The sequence below is a fragment of the Dromiciops gliroides genome, chromosome 2 (assembly GCF_019393635.1).
Source record: "Dromiciops gliroides isolate mDroGli1 chromosome 2, mDroGli1.pri, whole genome shotgun sequence".
NCBI lineage: Eukaryota > Metazoa > Chordata > Mammalia > Microbiotheria > Microbiotheriidae > Dromiciops > Dromiciops gliroides.
Genome location: NC_057862.1, coordinates 99,680,376 through 99,703,644, shown reverse-complemented (window position 1 = coordinate 99,703,644; position 23,269 = coordinate 99,680,376). Strand labels below are relative to the sequence as shown.

Genomic DNA, 23,269 nt, shown 5'->3' with positions numbered 1-23,269 from the left:
AGAACACAACTGAAATCAACTTATCTTTAGACTGGCCTACATCTGAAATTAGAAATCTTAGCTCCCGAATATTGTAATGGATATCTGTCTTTTCAGGAGACTTGAGATCTGACGCTTGTATGTGGGTTGTGTTTTAAGAGAATGCTGTTGCCTCTGTGTTTATTACAGAAAGATGTCAATGTTAAAGGGAATTTAAGAGTTTCTGTAAATGTAATGGTTCATCTGAATAAAGTGAGAGAGACAGTTCTTGGAATCTGGGGAATAGGGGTGAAGGAGCTGTAGTTGATGAAGGTGTTTCCTTGTCAAATTTGTGTAGGAATTATTTACCGTGCTGCCGACAGTGAAAGTGAAGACATGGAAAATTAACCAGATGGGACGAATTGCTCATCTCTTGTTCTTCTTCTTCTTCACTTTTTTTTTTAAAGGGAAAGATTTCAGAAAAAGTCTTTTCTCTTAGAACACTATGAATAAAATCTGGACAGCAGTCGAAAAAGATATGCCGTCTGCATTTAAAAAAAATTTCTAGCCACACCATAACTAAATAGCTTGAATAGTACATCTTTTTTTTCCCTTTGCCTTCATACATAATGATCTCTACTTCATTAAAAGGCTATTAATTCGGTTCCCAGTCTCTTGGGAGACACCTTAAGATGATGATAATTGTGGGTTTTTTTCCCCCCGAATTGTTAAAAAAAATTCTAGCAGATTTGGTCCCTGTCCATCAGAAATAATTGTGTCTTAATCTTGTCCCTGATGGATGACTCGGAGTTCAGCAACGCGGCCGGCCTCCAATGACAAATACAATATTAATATTCATTAACTGCTTTGACAATGCTAATTTTGATGCGGTAGTAAAGGGCCTTCCAAAGTTAGCGGCCAAAGCATCAGAGCTGTGCAAGGTGGCAAGATAATTTGTGCTGGTTTGCTGAGCTGAAGGCTATTTAAAGTCTATAGCAAAAAGCTAGGTACCCACAAACAAAAAAGAGAAAGGGGAAAAGTTCTGAAGCATTGGAAGGCAGGGCTGCGGAAATAATACGATCACAGCCGCTAAAAAATTTGACACCTCTGATGCAGTTTCTTTGAGTGAAATTTCTACAAAGTTGCAACAAAAAAAGCATAGCATGGTAAGTCAGCACATTCCTTGATTTTGTTTAATCTTTTTGATCCTTTTCAATTATCGCTATTTGGAAGATCAATAGTCATTTTTTCCTACTATGCTTAGAAGACTCGCAGCGGTGGTTTAATATGTGTTAGGACCATTTGCTTTAAAGGAACACATCCACAAGTTTCTGTGGGTTTTTTTTTTTTTTTTTTACTTAGCCAGGACAATTTTTTATACAGTAAATAGTTCTGATTTTTTTTTTCCAAATTGGGGGCTTTTTACAGTCTGTTTTTGTTTTTCCTTAAAACTAATAATAATTCAACAAGATTAATAACTAAGCTGTGGATATGTCCAGATTTTTCGAGGGCAGTTCTTGGCTGGCAGAAAGAAAGGAAAAAAACCCAAGAACTTAGAGCGGAGTAGTCCTCTAACTTTATTCCAATTCAAATACTTTCTCCCCCTTCTCTGAATGGCTATCAAATAGCTATTAAAGCTTAATTTCACTGGAGAACTGCAAGCACTACTTTCTCCAACTTAGGTGAACTTCTTTGGAGTATTGAAATTGCCTTTATGTTTGCCAAGTCGGCAACAAAATATCAGTCTTTGTTCTTTGACTGAATTCTGGGGTTGGGAAAAAGAGCTTCTCTTCCCCCCTACCTCTGTACTCCCCCCCTCCTTTAGTGGATTGTTATTGAAGGGGGGGGGATTTGAGTTATTGTGTTCTTCCCTATCAAGCGAGATAATTCTATGAATGGAACTGTACTTGAAGCATCTTCTGCTGAAAGAGCTGGTGTTGTGTGTCTGGCTCCTGTGTTGATCTGTTCCAGTGCAGCTCAGTTGTGAATGGTGTAGGGTGGGTGCTGCCCTCCGGTGGAGCAGCCCCAACACCAATGGGATTGCAACTCCATGTAAGTACGGTAAAATACCCAACGGCAGCATGCCTTGAACCAGGCAGCGTGAAGGAGCCCGATTAAAACCGTTGTAAATGGTAAGCTATCCTACTCAGCGAACAATATCATCCATTTGCGTTTGCTTCGTGTCGACTTCTCCCTGATTTGGTTGTATGTGCATTTCTATTGCATGCTAGCGGCTTCTAGGCTTCAGAATGTTTTCTGTCAATTTGAAATAACTTAAAAGATTGATGTACTTCTAACTGCTGACATGCCCGATAGAATTGAGGTCTTAGTTGAGTTTTTGTTTGTTTGTTTTTTTCTTTTAAAAAATTCTATTAGAATACCTTTTTTATTAAGAAACTTGATAGTAGATGTTAGTAGAAATGTGCTTTTATGATTTATAATTTAGAGGTGAAATGATTGTCTGGGCTTTGGGTTAATGTCCCCCACAAGGCTACAGTAAGGTAGTAATCTCCTTTCATGTCCCTTCCTATTCCTAAAGTTTTTAGTGAAACAGCAGTATTTTCTCTGTCACATATAATAACCTCATATCTATTGCCCCCCTTCTCAGAAATCTCTAAAAGAACCCGCAACAAAAATGCCCCAAACAAAAAAAACCCCAAACATCCAAAAACAAACTTGAAGGGGAGTAAGAGGAATGGTTGTGTTCCGGATCAGGGAATATGTGATGTAAAACCAAAGTTCTAGTTTGGTCTTTCCAGCCTTCCTCTTTAACCCCCTCCATGATCTCCCCCACCCACCCCCCTCCTCTCCACAGTGATGGATTGCAATTTCATACTAAAAGGGAAGAGAAGTTCTTGGATCTATTTTGGGGAGACCTTGCAACTACTGATAGTTCAGTTTTTTAAAAATAAGCATACACACTCAGAGAGAAAAAGTTTAGCAGAACCTAGTTAAATAGTAATACTTTTTTCCTTTGGCTTGACCTGTGTACAGTTTGAGGAGTTGTTAGTGTCATCATTTGAACTAGAGGGCTAGGACAGTTATCAAGTGACTTTATTTTCCTAGGAGGAGTGAGTTGGAAGAAATTTGGAGATTCATCAACTGCTTTTTCTTCATCTTCATCACTTTTTGGGGGGGCAGTAGAAGAAGAGCCTGGAATGTGTTGACCCATCTTGTAGTCTTCATCCATCTTCTCTTTTGAAAAAGTCAAAAAATAAATTCTTAGTCCTAGTGCTAGAGTTGCTGAACTTTATAAGTTATTGTTACTAAATGATTGGGAACTGTCTATCACCAGGGAGAGAACTTGCGGTTTACTTAAGAAATTGCCTGGGTGACAAAGGCAGGCGATGCAGTGTGGTGGTCCCTGTGAATAGAGGGAGGGAAGGCAATTAGCTGCCGTGTTGTTGGGGCTTTTTACTTGTCAAGCTGGAGTCTCATTGCTTTTGTTACAACCATGTAAGGGGAAATAGCAGGGTTTTGTTTTGGTATTAAGGGCCTTAAAGATTGCTGCCTGACACTTACATAGGAAGGCCAGATAAATACAGAGAGAGGGGAGAAAGGGGAGGATTTTTTTTTAAAAAGAGAATGAAGAATTCTCTTGTTATTATCCTTAAACCCTTCCCAGCCTTGTTTTGTTTTGGGGTGTGTGTTTGTGTGTGTTTTGGGGAGGAGGAGGAGGTTATTAACTTGTTTAGTATATTAACAGATTGTTTAAAAGCCTATGTCATGTAAACAATTCTGTGTGTTTGGAGATAAGGAGTATAGCAATCAGTTTTCCAAATTAAAAACATCTTCCTTGTGTTGGTGGTAGTAGTAGCCAGAAGAAAATAAATCTTTGCAATTGCTTTTGCTTCTAGCAAGATAGGTGCAAAGCCCATGTGGCAGTGGTATTTTCACTGCCTGTATAATCTACCTGTGTGAAACACCCCCCCTTTTGTGGGGTGGAGGAGGGGACCATGGATTCCTAACACTTTGTATGGGGTGGGGGTGGGGTTAGAAGGGCTTGGCTTGACATTTAGCTAGTCAGTCACTTTTTTTCCCATCATTAGATCCCCTTCCTTGTAAAAGAGGATTGACTCCATATTTCTATGTGTTGTCTGAACTAGCCAGCTCAAATTAAGTTTTTAAAAAAATGTCCATGTATCATTTATGAGGTGCAGGAAGAAGGAAGTTGGGTTGGTAGGATTCTGTGATGGCCTATGCACCCATCTCACACATTTTCCCCCTGGGAAAACTTGCAAAATACAATAACTGTTGAAAAGTGATCAGGTACTCTGGCTGTTGGAATTCCAGTGAACACAGAAGACTCAAACTCTTCTGGTTGTGTCTTTTCCAGAGAGGTCAGTTAAAAACCGTTAAGACATAGTCAGAGAGGTCAGTTAAAAACCGTTAAGTCAATGGGTGTGTTGTAAAGGAGGACCAAGCTAAGTCGGGCCCTGCAAAGTGTCACTTCTATGTCAGGGTGACAAGAAAATATATCCTCCCCCCTCACCCTATTTGCTCCCCGGCAGCTCTCTCCCTAAGATATTTGTTTTGCGAGACATGACACTCTTCCTGATAAAATGATTACTTGGTACACTTAGTTGATCATGCTCCCTTATGGCTGGCCAGTATTACCTGCCTGCTCTTAGGTAGTACCTGTGCTGCCCAAGGTAACAGGAGAGTGGGAGAGTGGGAGAGTGAGGGACGGGGGACTTTTCCTAGGTGCCCTGAGCAGGCAGAAGAAAATAGGCCTGTTCCCCCCTCAAAGGCTCCCAAAGTGGTAAAGATTAGGGAACTAGAGGAGGCTTCTCTCCAGTTGTTTTTGCTGCAACCAGCAAACCTCGGCTACACTTTAGGGAAAAGGAAAAAGAAAAGACTAAAACACTTTTTTCCCCTAGGCAACATGACAGTGGATTTTGAGCATTCAGAATATACCAGGCCCCAAAATTGGAGACATCTTGATCTTTCAAGATGCTTTTTTCAGTACTTTAAGTGAAAGGTGGGAAGGGAGGGGAAGGTGGGAGGGAAAAAAAAGGTGAGAAAAGCTTTAAGAAAAATAATAGACCAAAAAAAAAAAAACCCAAACAAAACAAAAAAACCCAAACTGGCACAATCTGCATCTTGAAGGTGCAGTGAAAGTTTTTTGAGGTAAAGGGAAGGAAAAGCCAAAGCTGTTATGTACCCGAGGGATGCAATTTTTAGTGGGGGATGGAAGATTTGCGTGGTAAAGGAGCAGCAGTAGCCTCTGGGTTCTCTCTCTTCCAGCAGTTGGGCTGTTGGCATCTCAATTTGAATTGCTGGGTGAGTAGTATATTTTGTGTGTGTGTGTGTGTGTGTGTGTGTGTGTGTGTGTGTGTGTGTGTGTGTGTGTATCAGTGGGTCTGCACACCCTTTTCAGTCCTGACCATTGAACTTCCTCTGTGACTTTTTGTTATTATTCTGGTAGGTGGATGTAAGCCCCCCTTTCCTTCCTCCCCTCCCCCCCCCCCCAAAAAAAAAAGGAAAAAAGAAAAAAAGGACAAAGCAGTCACCTCAAGCTGTGACCTTATGCTCTATATATTTGACAGTACACTTTGAGGGGAACAGGTTTTTTTTCCCTCTTCTTTTCTATTTTTAAAAGCTTGTCTTAAGTCCCAGTACTTACATTTCTATCACAATGTAAATCTACTTGGTCTGCCTTTCCAAATAAAACTGAGCCCCACTCCAGAAAGGGGTATTTTGTTTTGGGCTTTCTATAAAGTTGATTTTTTCCCCTCTTCTTCCCAACCATGGTGGGCTTGGGGCCGGAGGGGGGGGGCATGAAGGAGAGACAAAAATGACACTTCATGGATAGCATGCTTTCTAACCCTTACATATCGCCAAGCAAGTAGCTTTTCCGGTAGTAGGATTTGTGTAAACTGTATATGCTTGTTCATATTTTATGCTATTCTATCTTTAATTGTGTTTATTTTAAATCTCCAAATTTAGATGCAGGCTTTTAGTGGTTCAATCTTGCTTCTGGTGTCCATGCTCTCTCAATTCAGAAAATACAGAATGTGTGATTTGTTTTGGAAACCTGAGGAAGAAGTTGATGACAGCCCATTGTGCTGTTTATGATTAGGGGAAAAGCCCTTCTCTGCAATCCCACTTCTGGTTTGGGGAGAAATTACAGTATCCTTTCCAACTGCAGTGACCAATGACTTGGCTGGCCTAGGCTATAAGGTTGTTGTCCCTTTGAAACCAGAGGCATTTGCTTAATTGTTTCCAATGTGTGGGAACCCTGTCAATGATAAGACCCATAAAATTTTACATTGATCATATCTTCAAACTGGTATGAAACAGGGGCGTTTGAGGGGCGTAGGAGTGCTCCTCCAATTCTTTGGCTTTTAATGCTTTGCTCCACTGTTTAACTGTGATAGTATTAAAGGTTTCCTCTATTCAACCCTAAAGAAATGACCAGAGATTGTCTTGATATTTCCTCTTGACAACATAAAGTATTCAATGAAACAGATTATTGTATAAATCCAAAATTGTGTAGGAGAGACTACAAATATGTATAGCCAGTATTTCCTTCCTGAGTTTCTCGTTGAATAAGTCTTTCCTTTCAAGGCTTTTGGATTATTTCAGGCCTTTACATTTGTTTGTTAAATAGCTTGCCTAGTTAGTTTGTTTTAAATGCTGTTGTTGAATGAAACATTCCATTTCTCCTCTTGGACTCATATATAAGGAGTTGCTTGAAAGGGTAAATTCCTGATTCAAATGATACAGATATTACGATCTTTGTTCTGTCACAACATGCTTCTGCATATACATTTTCTGAACGTAGCAGTACCCTGCAACACTGTAATTCTTAGGGAAACCTTTCCTTTGTTGGCTTGGGGCCAGTGGGGGCCTGGCTGAGGGTTTCATAAAGTTCGTCCCTTCTGCAATATTTGGAATGTGGTTGAAATACTGACATGTCATCTAGATTACAGACTTCTGCATATATTTGTGAGAATTCTGTTCTATTTGTGTGTGTGCACGCGTGTATATTTTTAAATGGAACTAGCCTTTAATTCACTGTTTGCTTGCATCATTTCTATGTGTTGTCTAAAACTTCCAGCTTATAGTTCACCTTCAGCAGAGGAAGAAAGATTGTTTTTCCAATGTAGTTTCATTATTTAGTGGCTTTAAACACCCAGAATTGTATGGTCTTCCTTCCTTCCTTCCTTCCTTCCTTCCTTCCTTCCTACTTCCTTCCTTCCTTCCTTCCTTCCTTCCTTCCTTCCTTCCTTAATGTGGTATCTATATATCTATATCTATCTATCTTTCTATCAATCTATCCATACACACACATACATATACAAAAAGCAATTTCTTCTCCTTACTCTATCCCATCGTCTTTACTACCTCCCCGGCCCCCAGTAAGTTGCTTTGCCCTTTTATAGGTGAGAAAATCTACATGATGTATGATAGGATTTCTACAAAATAATTGCTTTATGGATGCACTTACCAAGCTCTAGGGTAAAGCTATATTTTGATCCAGTGTTGTACAACAGTGATACTGTAGGAAAAGACTCAATCGTCTCAATGAAGCTGGTAATACATTCGCAATTCATTTTAAACTAATTGAGATGAGGTAGAATCAAAAATACCAGATATTGTGAACTTCACTTTTCCCATCCTATCCCAAATCAAGGGGATGAAAAGGTCTCCCCTCCTGTTTATTTCAAATTATATTATATTTTATTAAAACTTATTTGGGAGAAAAATCTTTTTGTTTGTTTTTTGTCTTTTTTCAAAGAATTGGCCTTGGAAACTTAAATTCTTTCATTGGGTTTCTTGAATTGGTTAGATAACTTCCCCATTCTCTTTTAAAGATCTCCATTTTTAGGGGGAAATGCCCACACGGTTTCTGGTAAACCAAGACATGTACAATTAATTAGGTTAACCTTAATCACAGAACCTCGAAGTTACCGAGAAATATTTTCCCAGTGGGAATTAAATTTCTAATTCTTTACACTTATTTAGGGATGAAAATGGCTACTCTGCTCAGTGTCTCTGTGGGAATTCACTTAGGGAAACTTGTAAAGCAATGAGGGTCTGGTGGGAGAATGAAGTCCTTTTCCCCTTCTTGACAGCCTCTCTCCCCCCCCCCCCCACCACATATTTCGAACATCAGGATTCTGGGAGATGTTTCTCTACAGTGCAAAACAGGCAGGAGCAGGACCAGCCAGGAGTCATCCAGGCCATAGGCCAGCTTGGACAAGCAAAGGCATCAACTTCCAAGTGCCTTAAAGGTTAGCTGGGAGAGACACAATAGGATGCTTTCTTCTTATTGGAAACTAAATGAGAAGGAGTAGAAATAAATTATGGTTAATGAACTTAGCTGGAAGTAATTGTTCAAGAGCCTATGAAAGCCCTGCTAGCCTGAATGAGGTCTGCTCAGAGTTTTTCTGTCTTCATCAGCTTTTGGCACTGGTTTAATTGTGAGATTTGGGTTTGGTGGTGGTGGTGGCTGTTGCTGTTTTTCCCCTTCACCTTTGAGGTATAGGAAGAAATGTGTTTAAAAGGAGTTTGAGCCCCCAGCCATTAAAGAGGCTCATTGGCCGTCTGTTTTACATGAGACTAATGGGGGTTTGTACATACATACATACATACGTATATACCATATACACATATGTGCATATTTTGCATGTCAGTATGTGTGTGGTTATATGTGTATGTACAAGTGTGCTAAATGTTTAAGATAGTTTGAGTTAGCTCTGTTTTGTTGTGTGTGTATGAGAATTTGTATGAAAATTGACTGCACGTTTCTCCTCTCCCTGCCCCCCTCCTATCAACTGTCATAGAAAGAATGTTTAAAATGGCCTCTGTGGGTTCATGAGAACTGATGAGTCGGCAAAATTTGGTCAACGACATGGGAAATCTTTGCTTTCTCTTGTAGCTCTCTAAATTGCATATACTTTTTGTATTTTCTTTCAACTAGCAGTAGAATATTTACAGAATCAGGAAACCAAGGCAGCTCCCCTGGTGTTCTCAGCATCTTAGGTACCCTTAAAGTCAGAAGTGGCCAGAGTTCAGACTTTGGGGTTGATCCTCCTTCAGGCTGTAAGTGTACTTTGAAAGCAGAAACAGTGACAGTAGAATGTCAAACAGTGTGTTTGGGTGTGTTTGATTGCAATTTTTTGGTATGTAATTCCATCCTCTACCCTCTCAACTTCTGTGTATAAGAAGTTTGTCCCAGGAGAGAGATGGTATATAAAAAATGGGTACAGGGTATATGGGGCGGGGTGAGTGTGCAAGACAGTGGGATTGAAAAAGAAAGGGGAAGCTAGTTTTTATCTTTTGTTTATTATTTCCACCCTATCTCTTTCCCCTCTTTTATTATTTTCAACAGGGAGCCAGTACTTATCAATGGAGGTCTTGTCCTGGGGAACAATAAGCAGTTAGCTTAGGGCAAGAGCTTAGACAGAAAAGGGCTACATTAAACTGTGAAAAGACTGACCACCGTCACTGAAAATGGGAGTCGGGGGCAGCAAGTAAAAAGTTATGAGAAAGAAGAGAATCTTGGGAGGGATCGATGAACTTTGGGAAGACACTAACCTGTTATGAGTTCTTCCCTCTCTCTTTTCTCCCCAAATAAAGAACTTGCGAAGTGAGAAAAGCAAAATTTATAATTGGGCAAGATGGAAGAGTTTGAAGATTGTTCACTTGGAATTCTCCTTCTTGGGTGATTTGGAGTATTATAAAAGTGAAGTCTCTTCCTTGGCGTTATTCTTGAAGCTCTTACAGAACTATTATTGAGCGTTGGCACGGATAGTAGGGGATTTTTAGTACTACCTCACATGCTTTTTCATATCATTCCCATTGACCTTCAGTTAGTTCATTGCCATAAAGACACGGAGGGCTGCCTATCAGTAGGAAATGGTGCTCCCTCTCTCTGTACTGCCTCCTCCTCCCCGCTTTGGGAGCCCGCCCTCCCCCACTCCCCTGTGGCTCCAGTGACTTGAAATATCTATTAATGTTTTACTAGTCGCCATTGGCCTCTGTGCAGTCATAATAAACGGCATCTGGAAAACGCATGGAGATGAGTTATAAACCCATTTTTAATGTAAACCAGGAGTGAATAGTACCCTTTGCTAATGCAGAATTCAGTCCCTGGGAGGGCCTAGTAATTCAAGACCACTGAAGACCTTCCCCATCTACCCTGAGGAGGGGAAAAGGCTGACAAATGCTGCTCTGTGCTGCTTTTGTTTTATTGTGCTGGGCTCATAAAGGCACTTTCTGGCCCCATCTTTCTCCTGCAGAAAGAGAAAGCAATAGGGGAGTATTGAAGAGGAGGAACCAACAGAGAGAACAGGCGGAGCAATAGCTCCATTTGTTTTCAAAGTCTGTTGATTAATAGGTGGAGATGTGAATGGTGAGCTTTCATTCCTTTTAGGCTACCCAGAGTAAGGGAAAGTGGGGGGGGTGGCCTAGGAGGCCAAGCTATAAGGACCTAATCAATCTCTTACTTGCCAAGTTCCAAATTACAAATAGCACTGAGTGGTGTGGGGGGTGTAGTGTCTCAATGAGGGTGGCATGGTTACTTCCATTGGGGGCAGCCAAACTGAGTGCTTAAGGACCCTTGAAAGGTCAAGGGTCAGTCAAGGAGGTCTTCCTTATGCTGGGTTTTGATGAATACTTTGGATGGGAAGAGTTGAAGCTTTGTGTGGTGTTAAAGGCCCTTTATAATTAAAATGTTCAATGCTCAAAGCTACAGGCATTAATGAAGAAAACGGGATGGAAGTTTAGGGGAGCAGCAACTTAACCAGGTAGGTGGCATTAAAAAAAAAAAGGGCAAAGCCCGTAGGCTCTCCTGAATCTTTTAATGACCAAATTAGGATGGTGTGTTTGTCTCACTTTTTCTAAATATTTTTTCCTGGCTTTTTTTTAGTTTAATAGATTGTTTTTTCTTTGTTTTCTTGTTAGCCTGACACTGATCACATGTAATATGTTTCTTTACCATAATCCTACTGTAAGTTGATTTAATATCAGAATTTCAGAAGTGCACCCTATTAAAAGGGTCAGTAAGATTCTGGGCTCTTTAATTCTAGGCCTGTTTACTTGCCCATAACTATCATTCGCCATCTGTCCTTCTCCCCCCCCCCCCAAAAAAAAAAAAAAAGGAAAAGGAAACAAATCCTCACCCAAAACTACTTTTATCTCATGCAGATGTTCTAGTGGGAGAGGGAGGGAGCCAGAGAGCTTTAGCTTGGTACTGGTGGGACCTGATAATTGGCTGGCACTGGTATAGAAAACTGTCAAAGGGATATAGCTATATGGAAGGCTAGATAGATTCTTGAAATGTCCTTAAGATTTGGTCTAGAAAAATACTATATTGTCCTGGATATCATTTCTCTAGAAAAATACAACAATGAACCCCGTCATAACTTAAACTATTCTAAGGATTTCATGCCCCTCTTTTCCCGACCTGTTCACTTATTCTCTCTCTAGCCCACCAATTCTCTATTCTGTATTGGATTTCCCTATTACACTGTAAATTCTTAGAGGGCAGAGACCATATTTTTGTTTATATTTGTATCCCCAGAGCTTAGTACAATGCCTGGGACGTAGAAAACATTTATTAAATGGCTATTACATATTTAAGATATTAAGAGAGATTCATCAGATAGAGGAATGACCCAGATCTAACCTATGTACCCCTCCTTCCACTTCTTACTTCACCTTCTCCCCTTTCTCCTCCCCCCCCCCCCGTAATTATACTTTTCAAACTCCATTTTCTTTCTTCCTTTCCTGATTTGGAAACTTAAATTTGCTGTCTTTGATGGTAGTGAATGAATGCTATCCCTGGATATATTTGAAGCTCTGCTGGGTAATGTAGTTCTTGAAAGTCCCTGGTCTTATGTTATCACATTATAGATTGGGCAATAGAAGAAATCTGAGAAAAGTGGTAGTGTTATTTCCCCTGGTTTTTGACTGGTCTTTAGACCAAAGAGAAGGCCTTGAACATTTTATTTTTTGTACACATCCTCTTGTGTAGGCTAACTTTTGAATACATATCACAAAAACTTAGTTTCTTTAAAGGACTGGGAAATTTTCTAAACCCTTTCCCTTTTAAAATATTTTGTAGTAAGGCTGATATTGCCTAAAATGTATCCTTGCATGGTCTGTTTTTTGTTATTTGAGCAACGTCTGTGGCTTTCATTGTATTATGTAATCATTATTATGCGCCAAAGTGGTGCTTATACATGTGTATACATATATGACTATGCAAACACATACATATAAACATAGGAATACATATATTTGAGTGTATACATATGTATTTGTGTATGTATATACACACGCGCACACACACACATACACACAGAGATTGAGATAGATTGATTGATTGATTATGGAGGGAACCACTTCCTATGGAAGCTATGAGGCCCTCCTATCAGCTTGGAAAGGTTTTTCTTATGAAGGAAGATAGATACCATATATAAATGTATATATACATATGTATGCATATATGTGTGTTTTTAAAGTCATAGTAATTGAGCTGTCTGGTAACAAGCCCATAATGCTATTGGGTGATCAAAGTGTTTAGCACTACAATCTTAGGTCTCCAGTTAATTGCCCATTCTTCTCTTGTTTCTTCTTTTCTTTTCCTATATGAGTTAGGCTAAATTGTTGACAGTGACTGATGGATATAACAGTGCTTACTATGCTCCTTATCCCTGCCCTCAGTTCAGATGTGGGTAACATTTGACAGAGTCCTTTCTCTCATTACATAATGAAGCAAATCAGGAGATCTACAAGTTGCCTTGAGGCATCCAGGGATAGCAGGAGTGAATGACTAACCTGGCTTTTCTGGAAACCTGGTGGCTTGAAGAAGTCTTCATCCATCTCCTTTTTCAAGGCTATGATGTGAGGATTGATCTAGAAAGCAGGAAATGGTGGTTCTTGGTCCAGAGCACATCTGTAGCTCTCATCTCTCGAGCCAGTCTTCCTTTGAATTACCCTAACTACACTTACAGAATTATAGCTAAAGAAGTAGACTTAGCTGTATTTGGGCATGCAGAAAAATACAGAAAATGGTCACAGTAACAAAATTTGGCTTTTTGGGGGGTTGGGGGGGTTGATTTTTTTTTTTTTGAGTTACTTATGTTTGTATGGAAAAGATGGAGACTCTATATTCAGGCACATCCTTGTGTCATTCTCTTACTCAATAAACTCTAGTGCTCCACTTAACCATCCAAATACAGACATCTGTTGGATATTTAAAGCCCTTTAGAACTTGAATCTGACCTGTCTGTTCAACCTCTTCTTAGAGTCTATATTTTCTTTTAAAACTCAATTTGAATGTTACCCTTTCCATGAGTTTTTTCTAAATATTGATTCTACCCCTCTTCCACCCCACCCCCACCCTCTCTTCCTATGAACTATTAGACCTTCTTCCTTCATTACTTTGAATTAAATTTGCATATACTTTGAATATATTCACATATGTACCTGTTGCCTCATACAATAGAATGTAAACTCCTTGTAGGCAGAGACCATTTCATGTTTGTCTTTGTATCTCTAGTGCCTAAAAGAGTACCTGGAAAATAACAGACATTTCATAAATGCTTATTGATTGTTTAATACTTGAGGGGGAAGCCAAAATCAAGCCTTTGTTCTTTGCTTTCTAGGAAATGAGGATTTTAAAAGATTCCATATTCTTTCCTGAACTTAAAATAGGGCCTCATCCATAATAAACACTTAGTAAATGCTTGTTGACTTGACCTGTTAACTTTCATAGTGCTATTACAATAATATTTGATAAAGAATTCCAGAATTCAGTATTTTAGATTTCTTTTCCTTCTTCCTTCCTTCCTTCTTTCTTGGTTAATGGTGTTCCTCATTTGATTCCTCAGTTTCACTGAATTGTCTCCTAATACATCTTGTGCATCTTTGGCTCTTATGCCTGTACTCTCAATGTTCTCCCTGTCTTTAACTAGTTTTGCTGTTCTTGCCTACCTACTAAGTCCTTCAAGGCCTAACTTAAACAAGTCCTACCATATTACCCAGTCTACACTGAGCTTTCCATTCTCCTATTCCTATATGACTGATTTCCTAAACCACTTAGATGGCACATTTTATATACTTGCCTTTTTCTCTAACTACTATTTGTTTTAAGCTATCATTTATTTGTATTTATTTTCTCTATATTAATTCAACATATACTTATGTGTTTGCTCTCTTTCCCATTAGAATGTAAGCTTTTTAAGGGCAAGAATCATTGCATTCTTTGTATCCCTAGGGCTTAGCACATTCAATAAATAGTCTTTGATTGATTTCCTTATATTATTTTAGCTGGTAGGGCTGGATAGTGGAAATGGTTCTGGATTTGGAGTGAGAGGACCTGTGTTGGGTCTTATTTCTTTCATTTACCAACTGGATGACCTTGGACAAGGGAATACACCTTTCTCCATTTATATTTCCCCACCTATAAAATGATAATGATGTTTGTTCTTGATTTTATTTGACCCAAAAGCAAATGAGAATCATGGCCCCTGAGCTGGAAGACTCCTGTGAGGTCATCTTGTCTTGTTCCCATTTTAGAGATAAGGAAACTGGTATGTTGGGAAGCATGGTGACTTGCCCATGGTCGTACAGTTTCTAAGTAGCAGAGGCAGAGATGACCTATACCTTCAGTCCTTTTTCTACTGTACTTTGGCAGAGGTAAATACTGAGTCAGCCTTGAAACCAGGAAGACCTACATTCCAGTGCTGTCTCTTAACACATACTGACTATGTGACCTGAGGCAAATCACCAAGCCATTCAGTGCTATAGATAAGAAGTTGCAAAGAGGGTGCCATCATGCGTTGGTAGAAGGAGTGTCCTCATCTGGGAATTCCCTGTGCCATTAAAATCACAGGTCCACTTCCTACTCACTGTTCCCTAATATTCGCCCCTGTGTTAAGAGGAAAGTGCTTTTAAATTTTAAAGTGATATGTGAATCACTACATATTTCATGCTAAATTGTATATAGGTATCTCAAAGGTCTTAGTGCATTTTTAAACTATTAATGCTAAAAATGGAACAAAGACTTTTGGGACACCCTGTAGTAAATTCACATATTGCTTATATTTCATATTTCTTTCCAATTTTATTCCATATTGCCCAAGGACAGAGAACTTTTTGTTTGTTTGTTTCTCTCCCCACTCTCTCTTCCCTTCCCAGTGACTAGCAATCTCTACATACAATGCCTAGGAGTTCAATTTAATGTGGTTTTTTCCTATGCTTGGGGATAGAAAAATGAAAAACCACAAACCCTGCCTTCAAGAAACTTATAATCTAATACAACCTGAGATATATGCAAATAACTGTGATATACATTAGAACAAGGTTAAGTGTCCACTGTGTACATTGTAGGCAGCAAATGATTTTGACTTAAGCTTGTTGTAATAATCAGATGGATTCTTCAGTGCTATGTAATGGCTCTTAAGATTTCACTTACTCTATAATATCTTTCCACTGGTGCTTAATTCCCAAAGCTCTGGTTTGCTGTATTTGACCTAGTAAGACCAAATAGCCAAGATGTTATATCTGTTATTTATTTTCTATGACTTGCTGTACCCATCCCTCCTCAAAACAAGAATAACAACAAATAATCACACTGTCCTGTTTGGAGACTCTTAATCGCCTACTAAGTGCTTTCATCTTAAAATGTCAGCCCCAAAGAAGAGCCAGTAATCAGATTGCAAATCTCCTTCTCTAAAGGCCTGAATTTTTAGAAAGGTCATTATACCAGTCTGTTGAGGTATTTATTTTAAATAGATTTATTCTTTCCTGGTTCTTCTGTAATGTCTCAAGTGAGCATCTTTCTTTGCTAATTTACCTTCCAAAAGTTTTGGAACTGAAAAGTTATTCCTGAACTAAACTCACTATTGTAGCAGTTGAGAAATGGTTTACCCAGGCTTGTAGCTCCCCCTCACCCATTAGGGGGGAAAAGATCCCCCCAAAGTAGGACACTAATGAAAACCCTTGCCACTTCCATGGTGCTGATGGGCAGCACCACAACTTCACCCTCCCTTCTCTTTGAATGCAATTCCTTTTCCTTGATGTTAATGCGAGTTGTTCCTTACTAAAAGTAATAAAAGGAAATGAAGACACATTCTAAAATGAAACTTGACTCTAATCCATTCATCATCTAATACCAGCCTCTTTATCTTCGCTGGTACCTAATCTGGTTAAATGTCCCTGTTGTAGGATTTTAGTGGAAATCCTCTACTGGGAATAGGGTTTTTTGCAATTGGATTACTTTCAGTAAATGGCCCAGTAGTTCGCTAGTTTCAGCTTAATTTTTTTCTTTGTGATCTTGCTAGGCTAAGCTATCAAGAAACCCTGTATTATTGGAGGGGTGTAAGAATAATTTTATTGGGGACTAGCTATAGGAATGAGAAAATGTTTTTTAAAAAACCAGATTTTCCTCTTCTCCCCCCTACCAATCATTAACATGCCTATTCCTTGTTTTCCAGAACTGCCTTTTTAAAATGCATACCTTTTATTAGCACAATTCATCATCATCCAGTTAACTTATTAGTGCTCTCTGATGAATTCCTAATGAGCCTGGGCTGCCGTAATATGCATAAAATATGCAGGTGATTGCCTTGCAATTTAGCAGTCCCCAGTAAAGTTCATACTTGGAGTAGTGAGCGAGCTAGGGCTTTTCATCCATGCTGCTTGTAAATGGCTACAGAATACAGGGAAGATTCAGAGAAGCAAGGCTTGGGAGCCATGGCTTACTGGGGTGGGACACAGAGATGAAACCCCAGTCAGCCTCATGGAAAGGAAGGCCCTCCCTTCTGCTCTTTACCCTCTCATACTCCTGCCCCTGGTACCCCCGCCAGTCTTTATCATTGAGAAAAGCTCTTGTTCCCACATACTGCAACATCCTGGGTCAGAGAGATTAAAGTCAGCTACTTCCCTACTTACATACCCACAGGATAAAGTGCCAGCTGATAGGATTCATGATGGGAAGAAGTGGGTGGAGATTGAAAACCTGGACCCAACAGAGAAGCAAAAACGGAACTGTGACAACCCATAAAAGATGGCTGACATCTTCTTTTTCAGGAGTTGAGGAGACAGTAGGTGACCAAGCAGTTTGGTTGTCCTGCTGACTTTGAAGCAGATGGGATGCAGCTGTTAATAATGTGTCTCTCTCTTCTTGTCTTTCCCTTTTCAGTCTAACAAAGTGCCCGTTGTGCAGCACCCTCACCATGTACACCCTCTTACGCCGCTTATCACATACAGCAATGAGCACTTCACCCCAGGAAACCCACCTCCACACTTACCAGCCGACGTAGATCCCAAAACAGGTAGGCCTCGGATGGACATCATGGCCCAGGAAGGGAAGGACTCAGAGGGAGACCTTATAACCCTGGCAGAAAGAGGAGGAAAAAAAAATTGTTGGGCAAAAACGGCCTAGGAGGCATCAAGACCTAAGGATGTGGAGCGGGGAAAGCACTAGAGAGTTGGAGTGAAGATGGCTTAGTTCTCACTCTTGGCCACTCCAAGACTGAAAGAAAACCTTTCATTTACCTCATTCTCCTTTTATTTGTATCCAATGATTATAATTTTCTTTTTGTTTATTTGTTTTTTGGTTTGATAGAAGTAGGTGCTTTCATTGTGCTCTATTATTCCTTGGAAGACTGACCTAAGGCCTTTGCTTGTGAAGTGGCTGTTTTGGCTACTGGAGCCAACAGTTATCCTCTTCAAGTCTTTGATTTGGCAATTGTTTCCTCTTTAGCTGGCTGCCATAACCTTACCACTTGCCCTAGACAGACATAGAGAAACATACAGAGAAAGATATCATGGGGCATCCTGGTCCCACATCTTTCCAGCCACTTGGGATTGTAGGAGTCTAGGGATAGCCTATTCTAAAGAGTACCTCCATCAGTCCTCCCAAAGCAACAGGAAGTCCTCAGATAACTAAGGTATCACAGTCATTTAGATTTGGGGGGACGGGTTATAGGGATGGTCTCTGAGTCACCGAATTGTAGAATTCCTTTAAACGGTATGATTGTGTTCTTCCTTCTTCTCCATAGTATCACAGTTAATTGTTATTTCTCATTGTATACATAAGAAAACAGAAGTTTCCTAATTGCTATACATTATTCCTTTCCATTTGAATAAAATAATGAAGGTAATGTCCCCAGAGCTGCTCATTCGCACAGTGGACCAACTTGATGGGAGAATTAGAATTTGCCAACCTCCCAACTACCCATCCTGGGCCACATTCTCAAAAAGTATAAGATTCCTTCTTGTGCCACTGTAACTGTATCTCATTCCATGGGCACGTTTCATTCCTTCTGTGTAGATGACAAAAAGACAGGGAGGATGCTCTCAGCTTACTTTCTTGCATTGAAATGTCCCAGTAATTCTGTTGCTAACCTTAATTGTAAATAAATAAGTAATCTAGCATGGGAGGCTTTGGAGGCTTTGGGGAGGGTAGTTTACATCCATAATTTCTCTTTCAGTCTTTTATACTTCTGGTTAGTTAATTAGAAGGTTAAATTTAAAATGGTGATTACATGTCATTTTGTCAGAGGAATTGATTTGGGGCAGGGCTGACGTAAGGCAGCCTATTGACACTGCTGTTACCAACTACCTCTGAATGAAGCCACACATTAGCTGGTTTTCACCAGCCTCCGACCACTGGGCCTCCTTTTTAATTGCATTGGAACGCAGGCTGCACATGGCTGAAAGAGTCTGGCTTGCTGTCCCTGGGCACTGCAAGTGAATGGCAGAGTCAGCCCCTCATTTAAATAATGGTAGTACAGGGAATAGCTTTTAAATGGTTATCGTAAAACATATGATTAACGGCTGTAGAGTGTTTACTTTTCCTCTGCGAACATTCTTTCAAGTGTGCAAATGGCTCGCTGTATAGTTAAAGCCCAGTTAATCTGTTTGGTTTTTGTAATGGAGAGAAAGCAGTGTCCGCGTGAAAATGTCACACAGGGAGATTTAATTTAGAGATTAAAAGCTTCCTGAGTGAATTAAAAAAAGAAATAGTTTACAGCCAAGAATAGGCTACTCCTTCACTTTAATGCTCTCTTTTAAAATTCTCTCCTATTGTTCATTAACTTAACCACTGTCCCTTCCTGTCACTGTTATCAACTTTGGTGCTTTCCAGTGAATTTAGGGACACTATCACACTTGCTTCAACAGAACCTTGTGAGGTTCTTTCCCCCCTTTTTTTCAAGGCTCAACCCGATCCCTATTTTTTCTTATCTTTGAAATGAACTTTGTGAGTGTTACTATACCCATTCAGCTGATGGAGCTTTAACGGAAATATACAACAAACCTTCATGCAGGGAATTAAATGCAAACCTCAACATACTTTTTATTTAATCTTCCCTTTATCCCTTGGTTCTGATCCCAAATACCTACCGATAGTTAACCATTTCAAATGCATACCATTAAGTTGAATGGGAGCACGTTAAAAATAATTGTTATATCAACAAATGCCTCTAAGACACCCCACTTGAGAAAAGAGATTGTTATTCAGGCAGTGGGAAGAATTAAGAAGCTAACCTTCAGAAACTTTACATAATAGAACCCTAAATCTAAGGTTAGAAGAGACTTGAAAAACAATCTAGTCCAACCTCCTCATTGTAGAGATGAGAAAACTTAGGTCCGAGGAGGTTGTGGCATGCCCAGAGTCACCCAGATAGTGTACATTAGGCTGGATTGAACCCAGGTCTTCTCACTTGAGAGCCAGTGTTCTTTCCACTATACCAAGCTACATACCTACATAAAAGGGAAACGGGCAGACATAGAAGCCAAGCTGTTTCAACAAGTAGCTATAAAAGTAAAGGCTTTGTGACTTTGCTAAAGAGGACAAAAGTTAAAAGCAAAATTGAGACTGAAATTGAAGCAAACCCAACTCACTAGTTAATATAGAGGGAAGTTGCATATTAGAACCATAAGAGACGGTTCTTCCGTCCTCCTCAGTCTCGTTCCTCGCTTGCCTCCTTCTTTCCTTCCTCTTTCCCCTTCCCGGTTTTCCACTTCCACCTCTGTCACCATTTCTTCACTCGAATCCCTCTTCCTCCCCACTGCTTCTCTCCATCTCTCCCTTCCTGTGCTTCTGATTCACTGTTGTTGTTGTTTGCCTCTCTAGGAATTCCACGACCTCCACACCCTCCAGATATATCTCCTTACTACCCGCTCTCGCCTGGCACCGTAGGACAAATCCCCCATCCGCTAGGATGGTTAGTACCACAGTAAGGAGTTCCATTTTTTTATTTCTTTTTCTTTTCTTGAAATGGGTATAATTTGTTATTAATTATTAAAAAAGAAAGGGGAGGACAAAATATGGGAAAGAATGCTGGCTAAGTGGGCCCTTGGGAGTAAAGCATGAATCGATAGAAACAGATAAAACGGGAGAATGTCCCTTGATTCCTGGCCATGGACAAGCCATACGCCTGGTGGTCTCATGAAATTTCTTTAAGTTGGGCGGCTTGCTCTTCTATGGAAAAGCAAAGCTTGAACCCTTGTCCATTCTATGAGGACAAACTGAAGAATCCAATTCCATGGCTCTCAGTGGCTGGAGAGCCTGTCTTGTTTAGCAGTCACCCTTTCTCCATTTACAATTTGTATCTTGCATTAAATTTTCTTTTGAACTCTTCAGTAATAACAACAATAATCAATATTTATATGGTGCCTAGTATATACATTCAATGCTTTACAAATATTATCTCTCTTGAGCCTCACAACCACCTTAGGAGGTAGGTGCTATTATTTTCCCCATTTTAGCATTGAGGCCAGCAAAGGTTAAGTGATTTGCCCAGTGTCACATACATAGTAAGTGTCTGAAGTATGTATTTGAACAAAGGTCTTTCTGATTCCAGGGCCAGCACTCCATTTATTCACTGTGCCACCTCTTTGCTTACCCCCACTGGTGCTGATCGCATTGGAGAATAGCCATTTCAAATGGGGGGTGGGGGGTGGGGGTTATATGGAATGGAAAATTCTACCTATTAGGAAACAAAATGCTTACAGAGGGAGTCCTACTAGGGAAAGATTTCACATGAACCTATAGTATTGCTAAAGACTTACTGAGCATGTTATTCTATATAGCCTCAACTTAAAAAAAGTAAGTGAGCTCAATCAATGCCAGTCAGACCCCTCCCATCCACATATATGCCCTTTATATTCTTCCTATTTAAAATAATGGTCCATTTATATGTAGTCATTATCCCACTTCATCTTCCTAATAATCCTGGGAGGTAGGGGTTACATGTGGTCTTTTTTTACCCCTGTGGGGGAGGGGACTGAAATCTGGATCTGTGATTTTATCAGTATAGGGTGCTCCCAGCATGGAAACTGCCTTTACCAAAGCACAATGAAGACTGACAGACAACTCAACTGTAAATTGTAGACCTATAGGAATGCCTGGGAGGCTGTCATAACATCATTATTAACAAGCATTTATTAAGTGCTACCTGTGTGCTAGGCACTGTGCTAAGCATTAAGGTTACAAGGTATAGCAAAAATGATTTTCCCATCATCACCTAGTTCATGTGAGTCAGAAGCAATATCTGAACTGCCCCCTACCCCGCCCCCCATCTTCTGGACTACTATAGTCTCTATTACCACACTACCCCTCAGTATAATAGTAGTACAAATATTCTTATCCCTAGGAGGCAGTATCACATAGTGTATAGAAAGGTGGCCTTAGAGTCAAGAAGTCTTGGGTTCTAGTCCATTCACTCTGATACATGCTTTGTTGTTGTTGTTCATTCACATCAGACTCTTTGTGACTCCAGATGTAGTTTTCTTGGCAAAGATACTAGAGTGATTTGCCATTTCCTTCTCCAGCTCATTCTACAGATTAGGAAACTGAGACCAAAGGTTTAAGTGACTTGCCTAGGGTCACACAGCCAGTTATATATCTGAGGACAGATTTGAACTCAGGTCTTCCTGACTCTAGGCCCTGATGCTCTAGTCACTGAGCCACTTAGCTGTCCTGAACAAGTCACTTAACTCCTCAATTTTCGGGACAACTCTCTGTGTCCTTGAGTAGGTATTGTTCTGTGTTGGTAAAAAATGATCCTCATTGGAATGTCCTTTTTGCGAATGAAATCATAGAACCCATGGGAGTGGAGGGTGAGGATGGGAGTTCTCCCTCAATTACAGAGTTAAAGGATTTACCTTTAGTCATGCTGCTAATAAGTTTCAGTCAGGACTTGAACCCAGACCTCTTCCAAGTTCAAAGCTCTTTTCACTACTCTAAATGTTTCATGATCCAATAACAGATTCTGAATATTAAACCCAATAATAATTGTATTCTCTCCATTGTCATTTTGGGGAGACCGAGAGGGAGAAGTATGATTAGCAGTTGACCTATTTATTCTTAAAAGGGGCTGGCCAGTCCTAGCAGATGATCCTGGCATCACTGTCTCCCCATGCTCAGCTGATAGAGAGATGTTTGAAGGCTAGATAAAAAGGAATAGCCAACTCAGACAAACCTCCATCAGAAAAAGTTGTGGGTCTTTCATGAGGAAGCTATTTTGCGTGTTGCTGTATTTTTTAATTATTGTAATGAGGTGTGATTGTCTATTGGTTACCCACAATTCTTCTTGGGGACTCTCCCCCCCGGTAACTCTTGTCAACACTTGTTAATTTGACAAAAGGCTACAAATTAAGCTCTGTTAATTTAATGTTTTCTCACCGAGATCTAAATACCGAAAGAGGCCCAAAGCGCAACTGAAGTCCTTTGATTCACTGTACTTTATTTTGGTATAAATTTACATTCATTATTGTTTTCCTTTGGATGTGTAGCCCTCAATTAGTGTGATGGCTCCATTAAAGCAAGCGAGACTTCGCCTTTAATTATTACAACAAAACACCTAGTTTCAGCTTGGGGAGAGGGTCTCTATTGACATAAGCAGAGGTTATAAAATTTAATTAGCCATTCCTATCAGATTTATGGCATTCAAATTGTTCTGTGGTTCTTCCCTTTGATCCTTGCTGTACAATCCCCAAGATTTTTGTTCTGATCAAATGAGAATAAAGCTTACTGTGCAGAGAGAAGTCCCCCCCCTTTTCCTTCTTCCCTTACTCCCCCCTACTTTTTTTCCTTTTTCTTACTTTTTCCTCCCCCTTTTCCTCTTTCTAGGCAAGGTCAACCAGTTTACCCAATCACAACGGGAGGATTCCGGCATCCCTATCCAACAGCTCTGACTGTCAATGCTTCCATGTCAAGGTGAGTTCAGATAATCGGGGTCCTGATACCAGGGCATTGTGGGACTTATCAGAATGTTCTCTAGTATCCCATTTTATCTGGGAAGGGATGCTCAACGTGTATCTGAAAACAGTTAGTAGTTAA

General features: G+C 40.0%; 1 protein-coding gene across 37 annotated transcripts in view; it reads left to right on the top strand.

Moving 5' to 3' along the window:
* TCF7L2 (transcription factor 7 like 2) overlaps positions 1-23,269 on the top strand; it is a 241,203-nt gene that overhangs the window by 197,020 nt on the left and 20,914 nt on the right. For 29 of the 37 annotated variants that reach the window (XR_006354855.1, XR_006354851.1, XR_006354852.1 and 26 more), the window contains 3 exons: positions 17,120-17,252; positions 20,060-20,162; positions 23,060-23,146. Coding sequence is in view for 26 of the 37 variants with exons in the window: in XM_043985151.1 (XP_043841086.1) it covers positions 17,120-17,252; positions 20,060-20,162; positions 23,060-23,146 (323 nt within the window). In the remaining 11 variants the exon portion in view is untranslated. The remainder of the gene's footprint in view (positions 1-17,119; positions 17,253-20,059; positions 20,163-23,059; positions 23,147-23,269) is intronic. The other 8 variants (XR_006354854.1, XR_006354861.1, XR_006354859.1 and 5 more) reach the window with 1 other exon arrangement.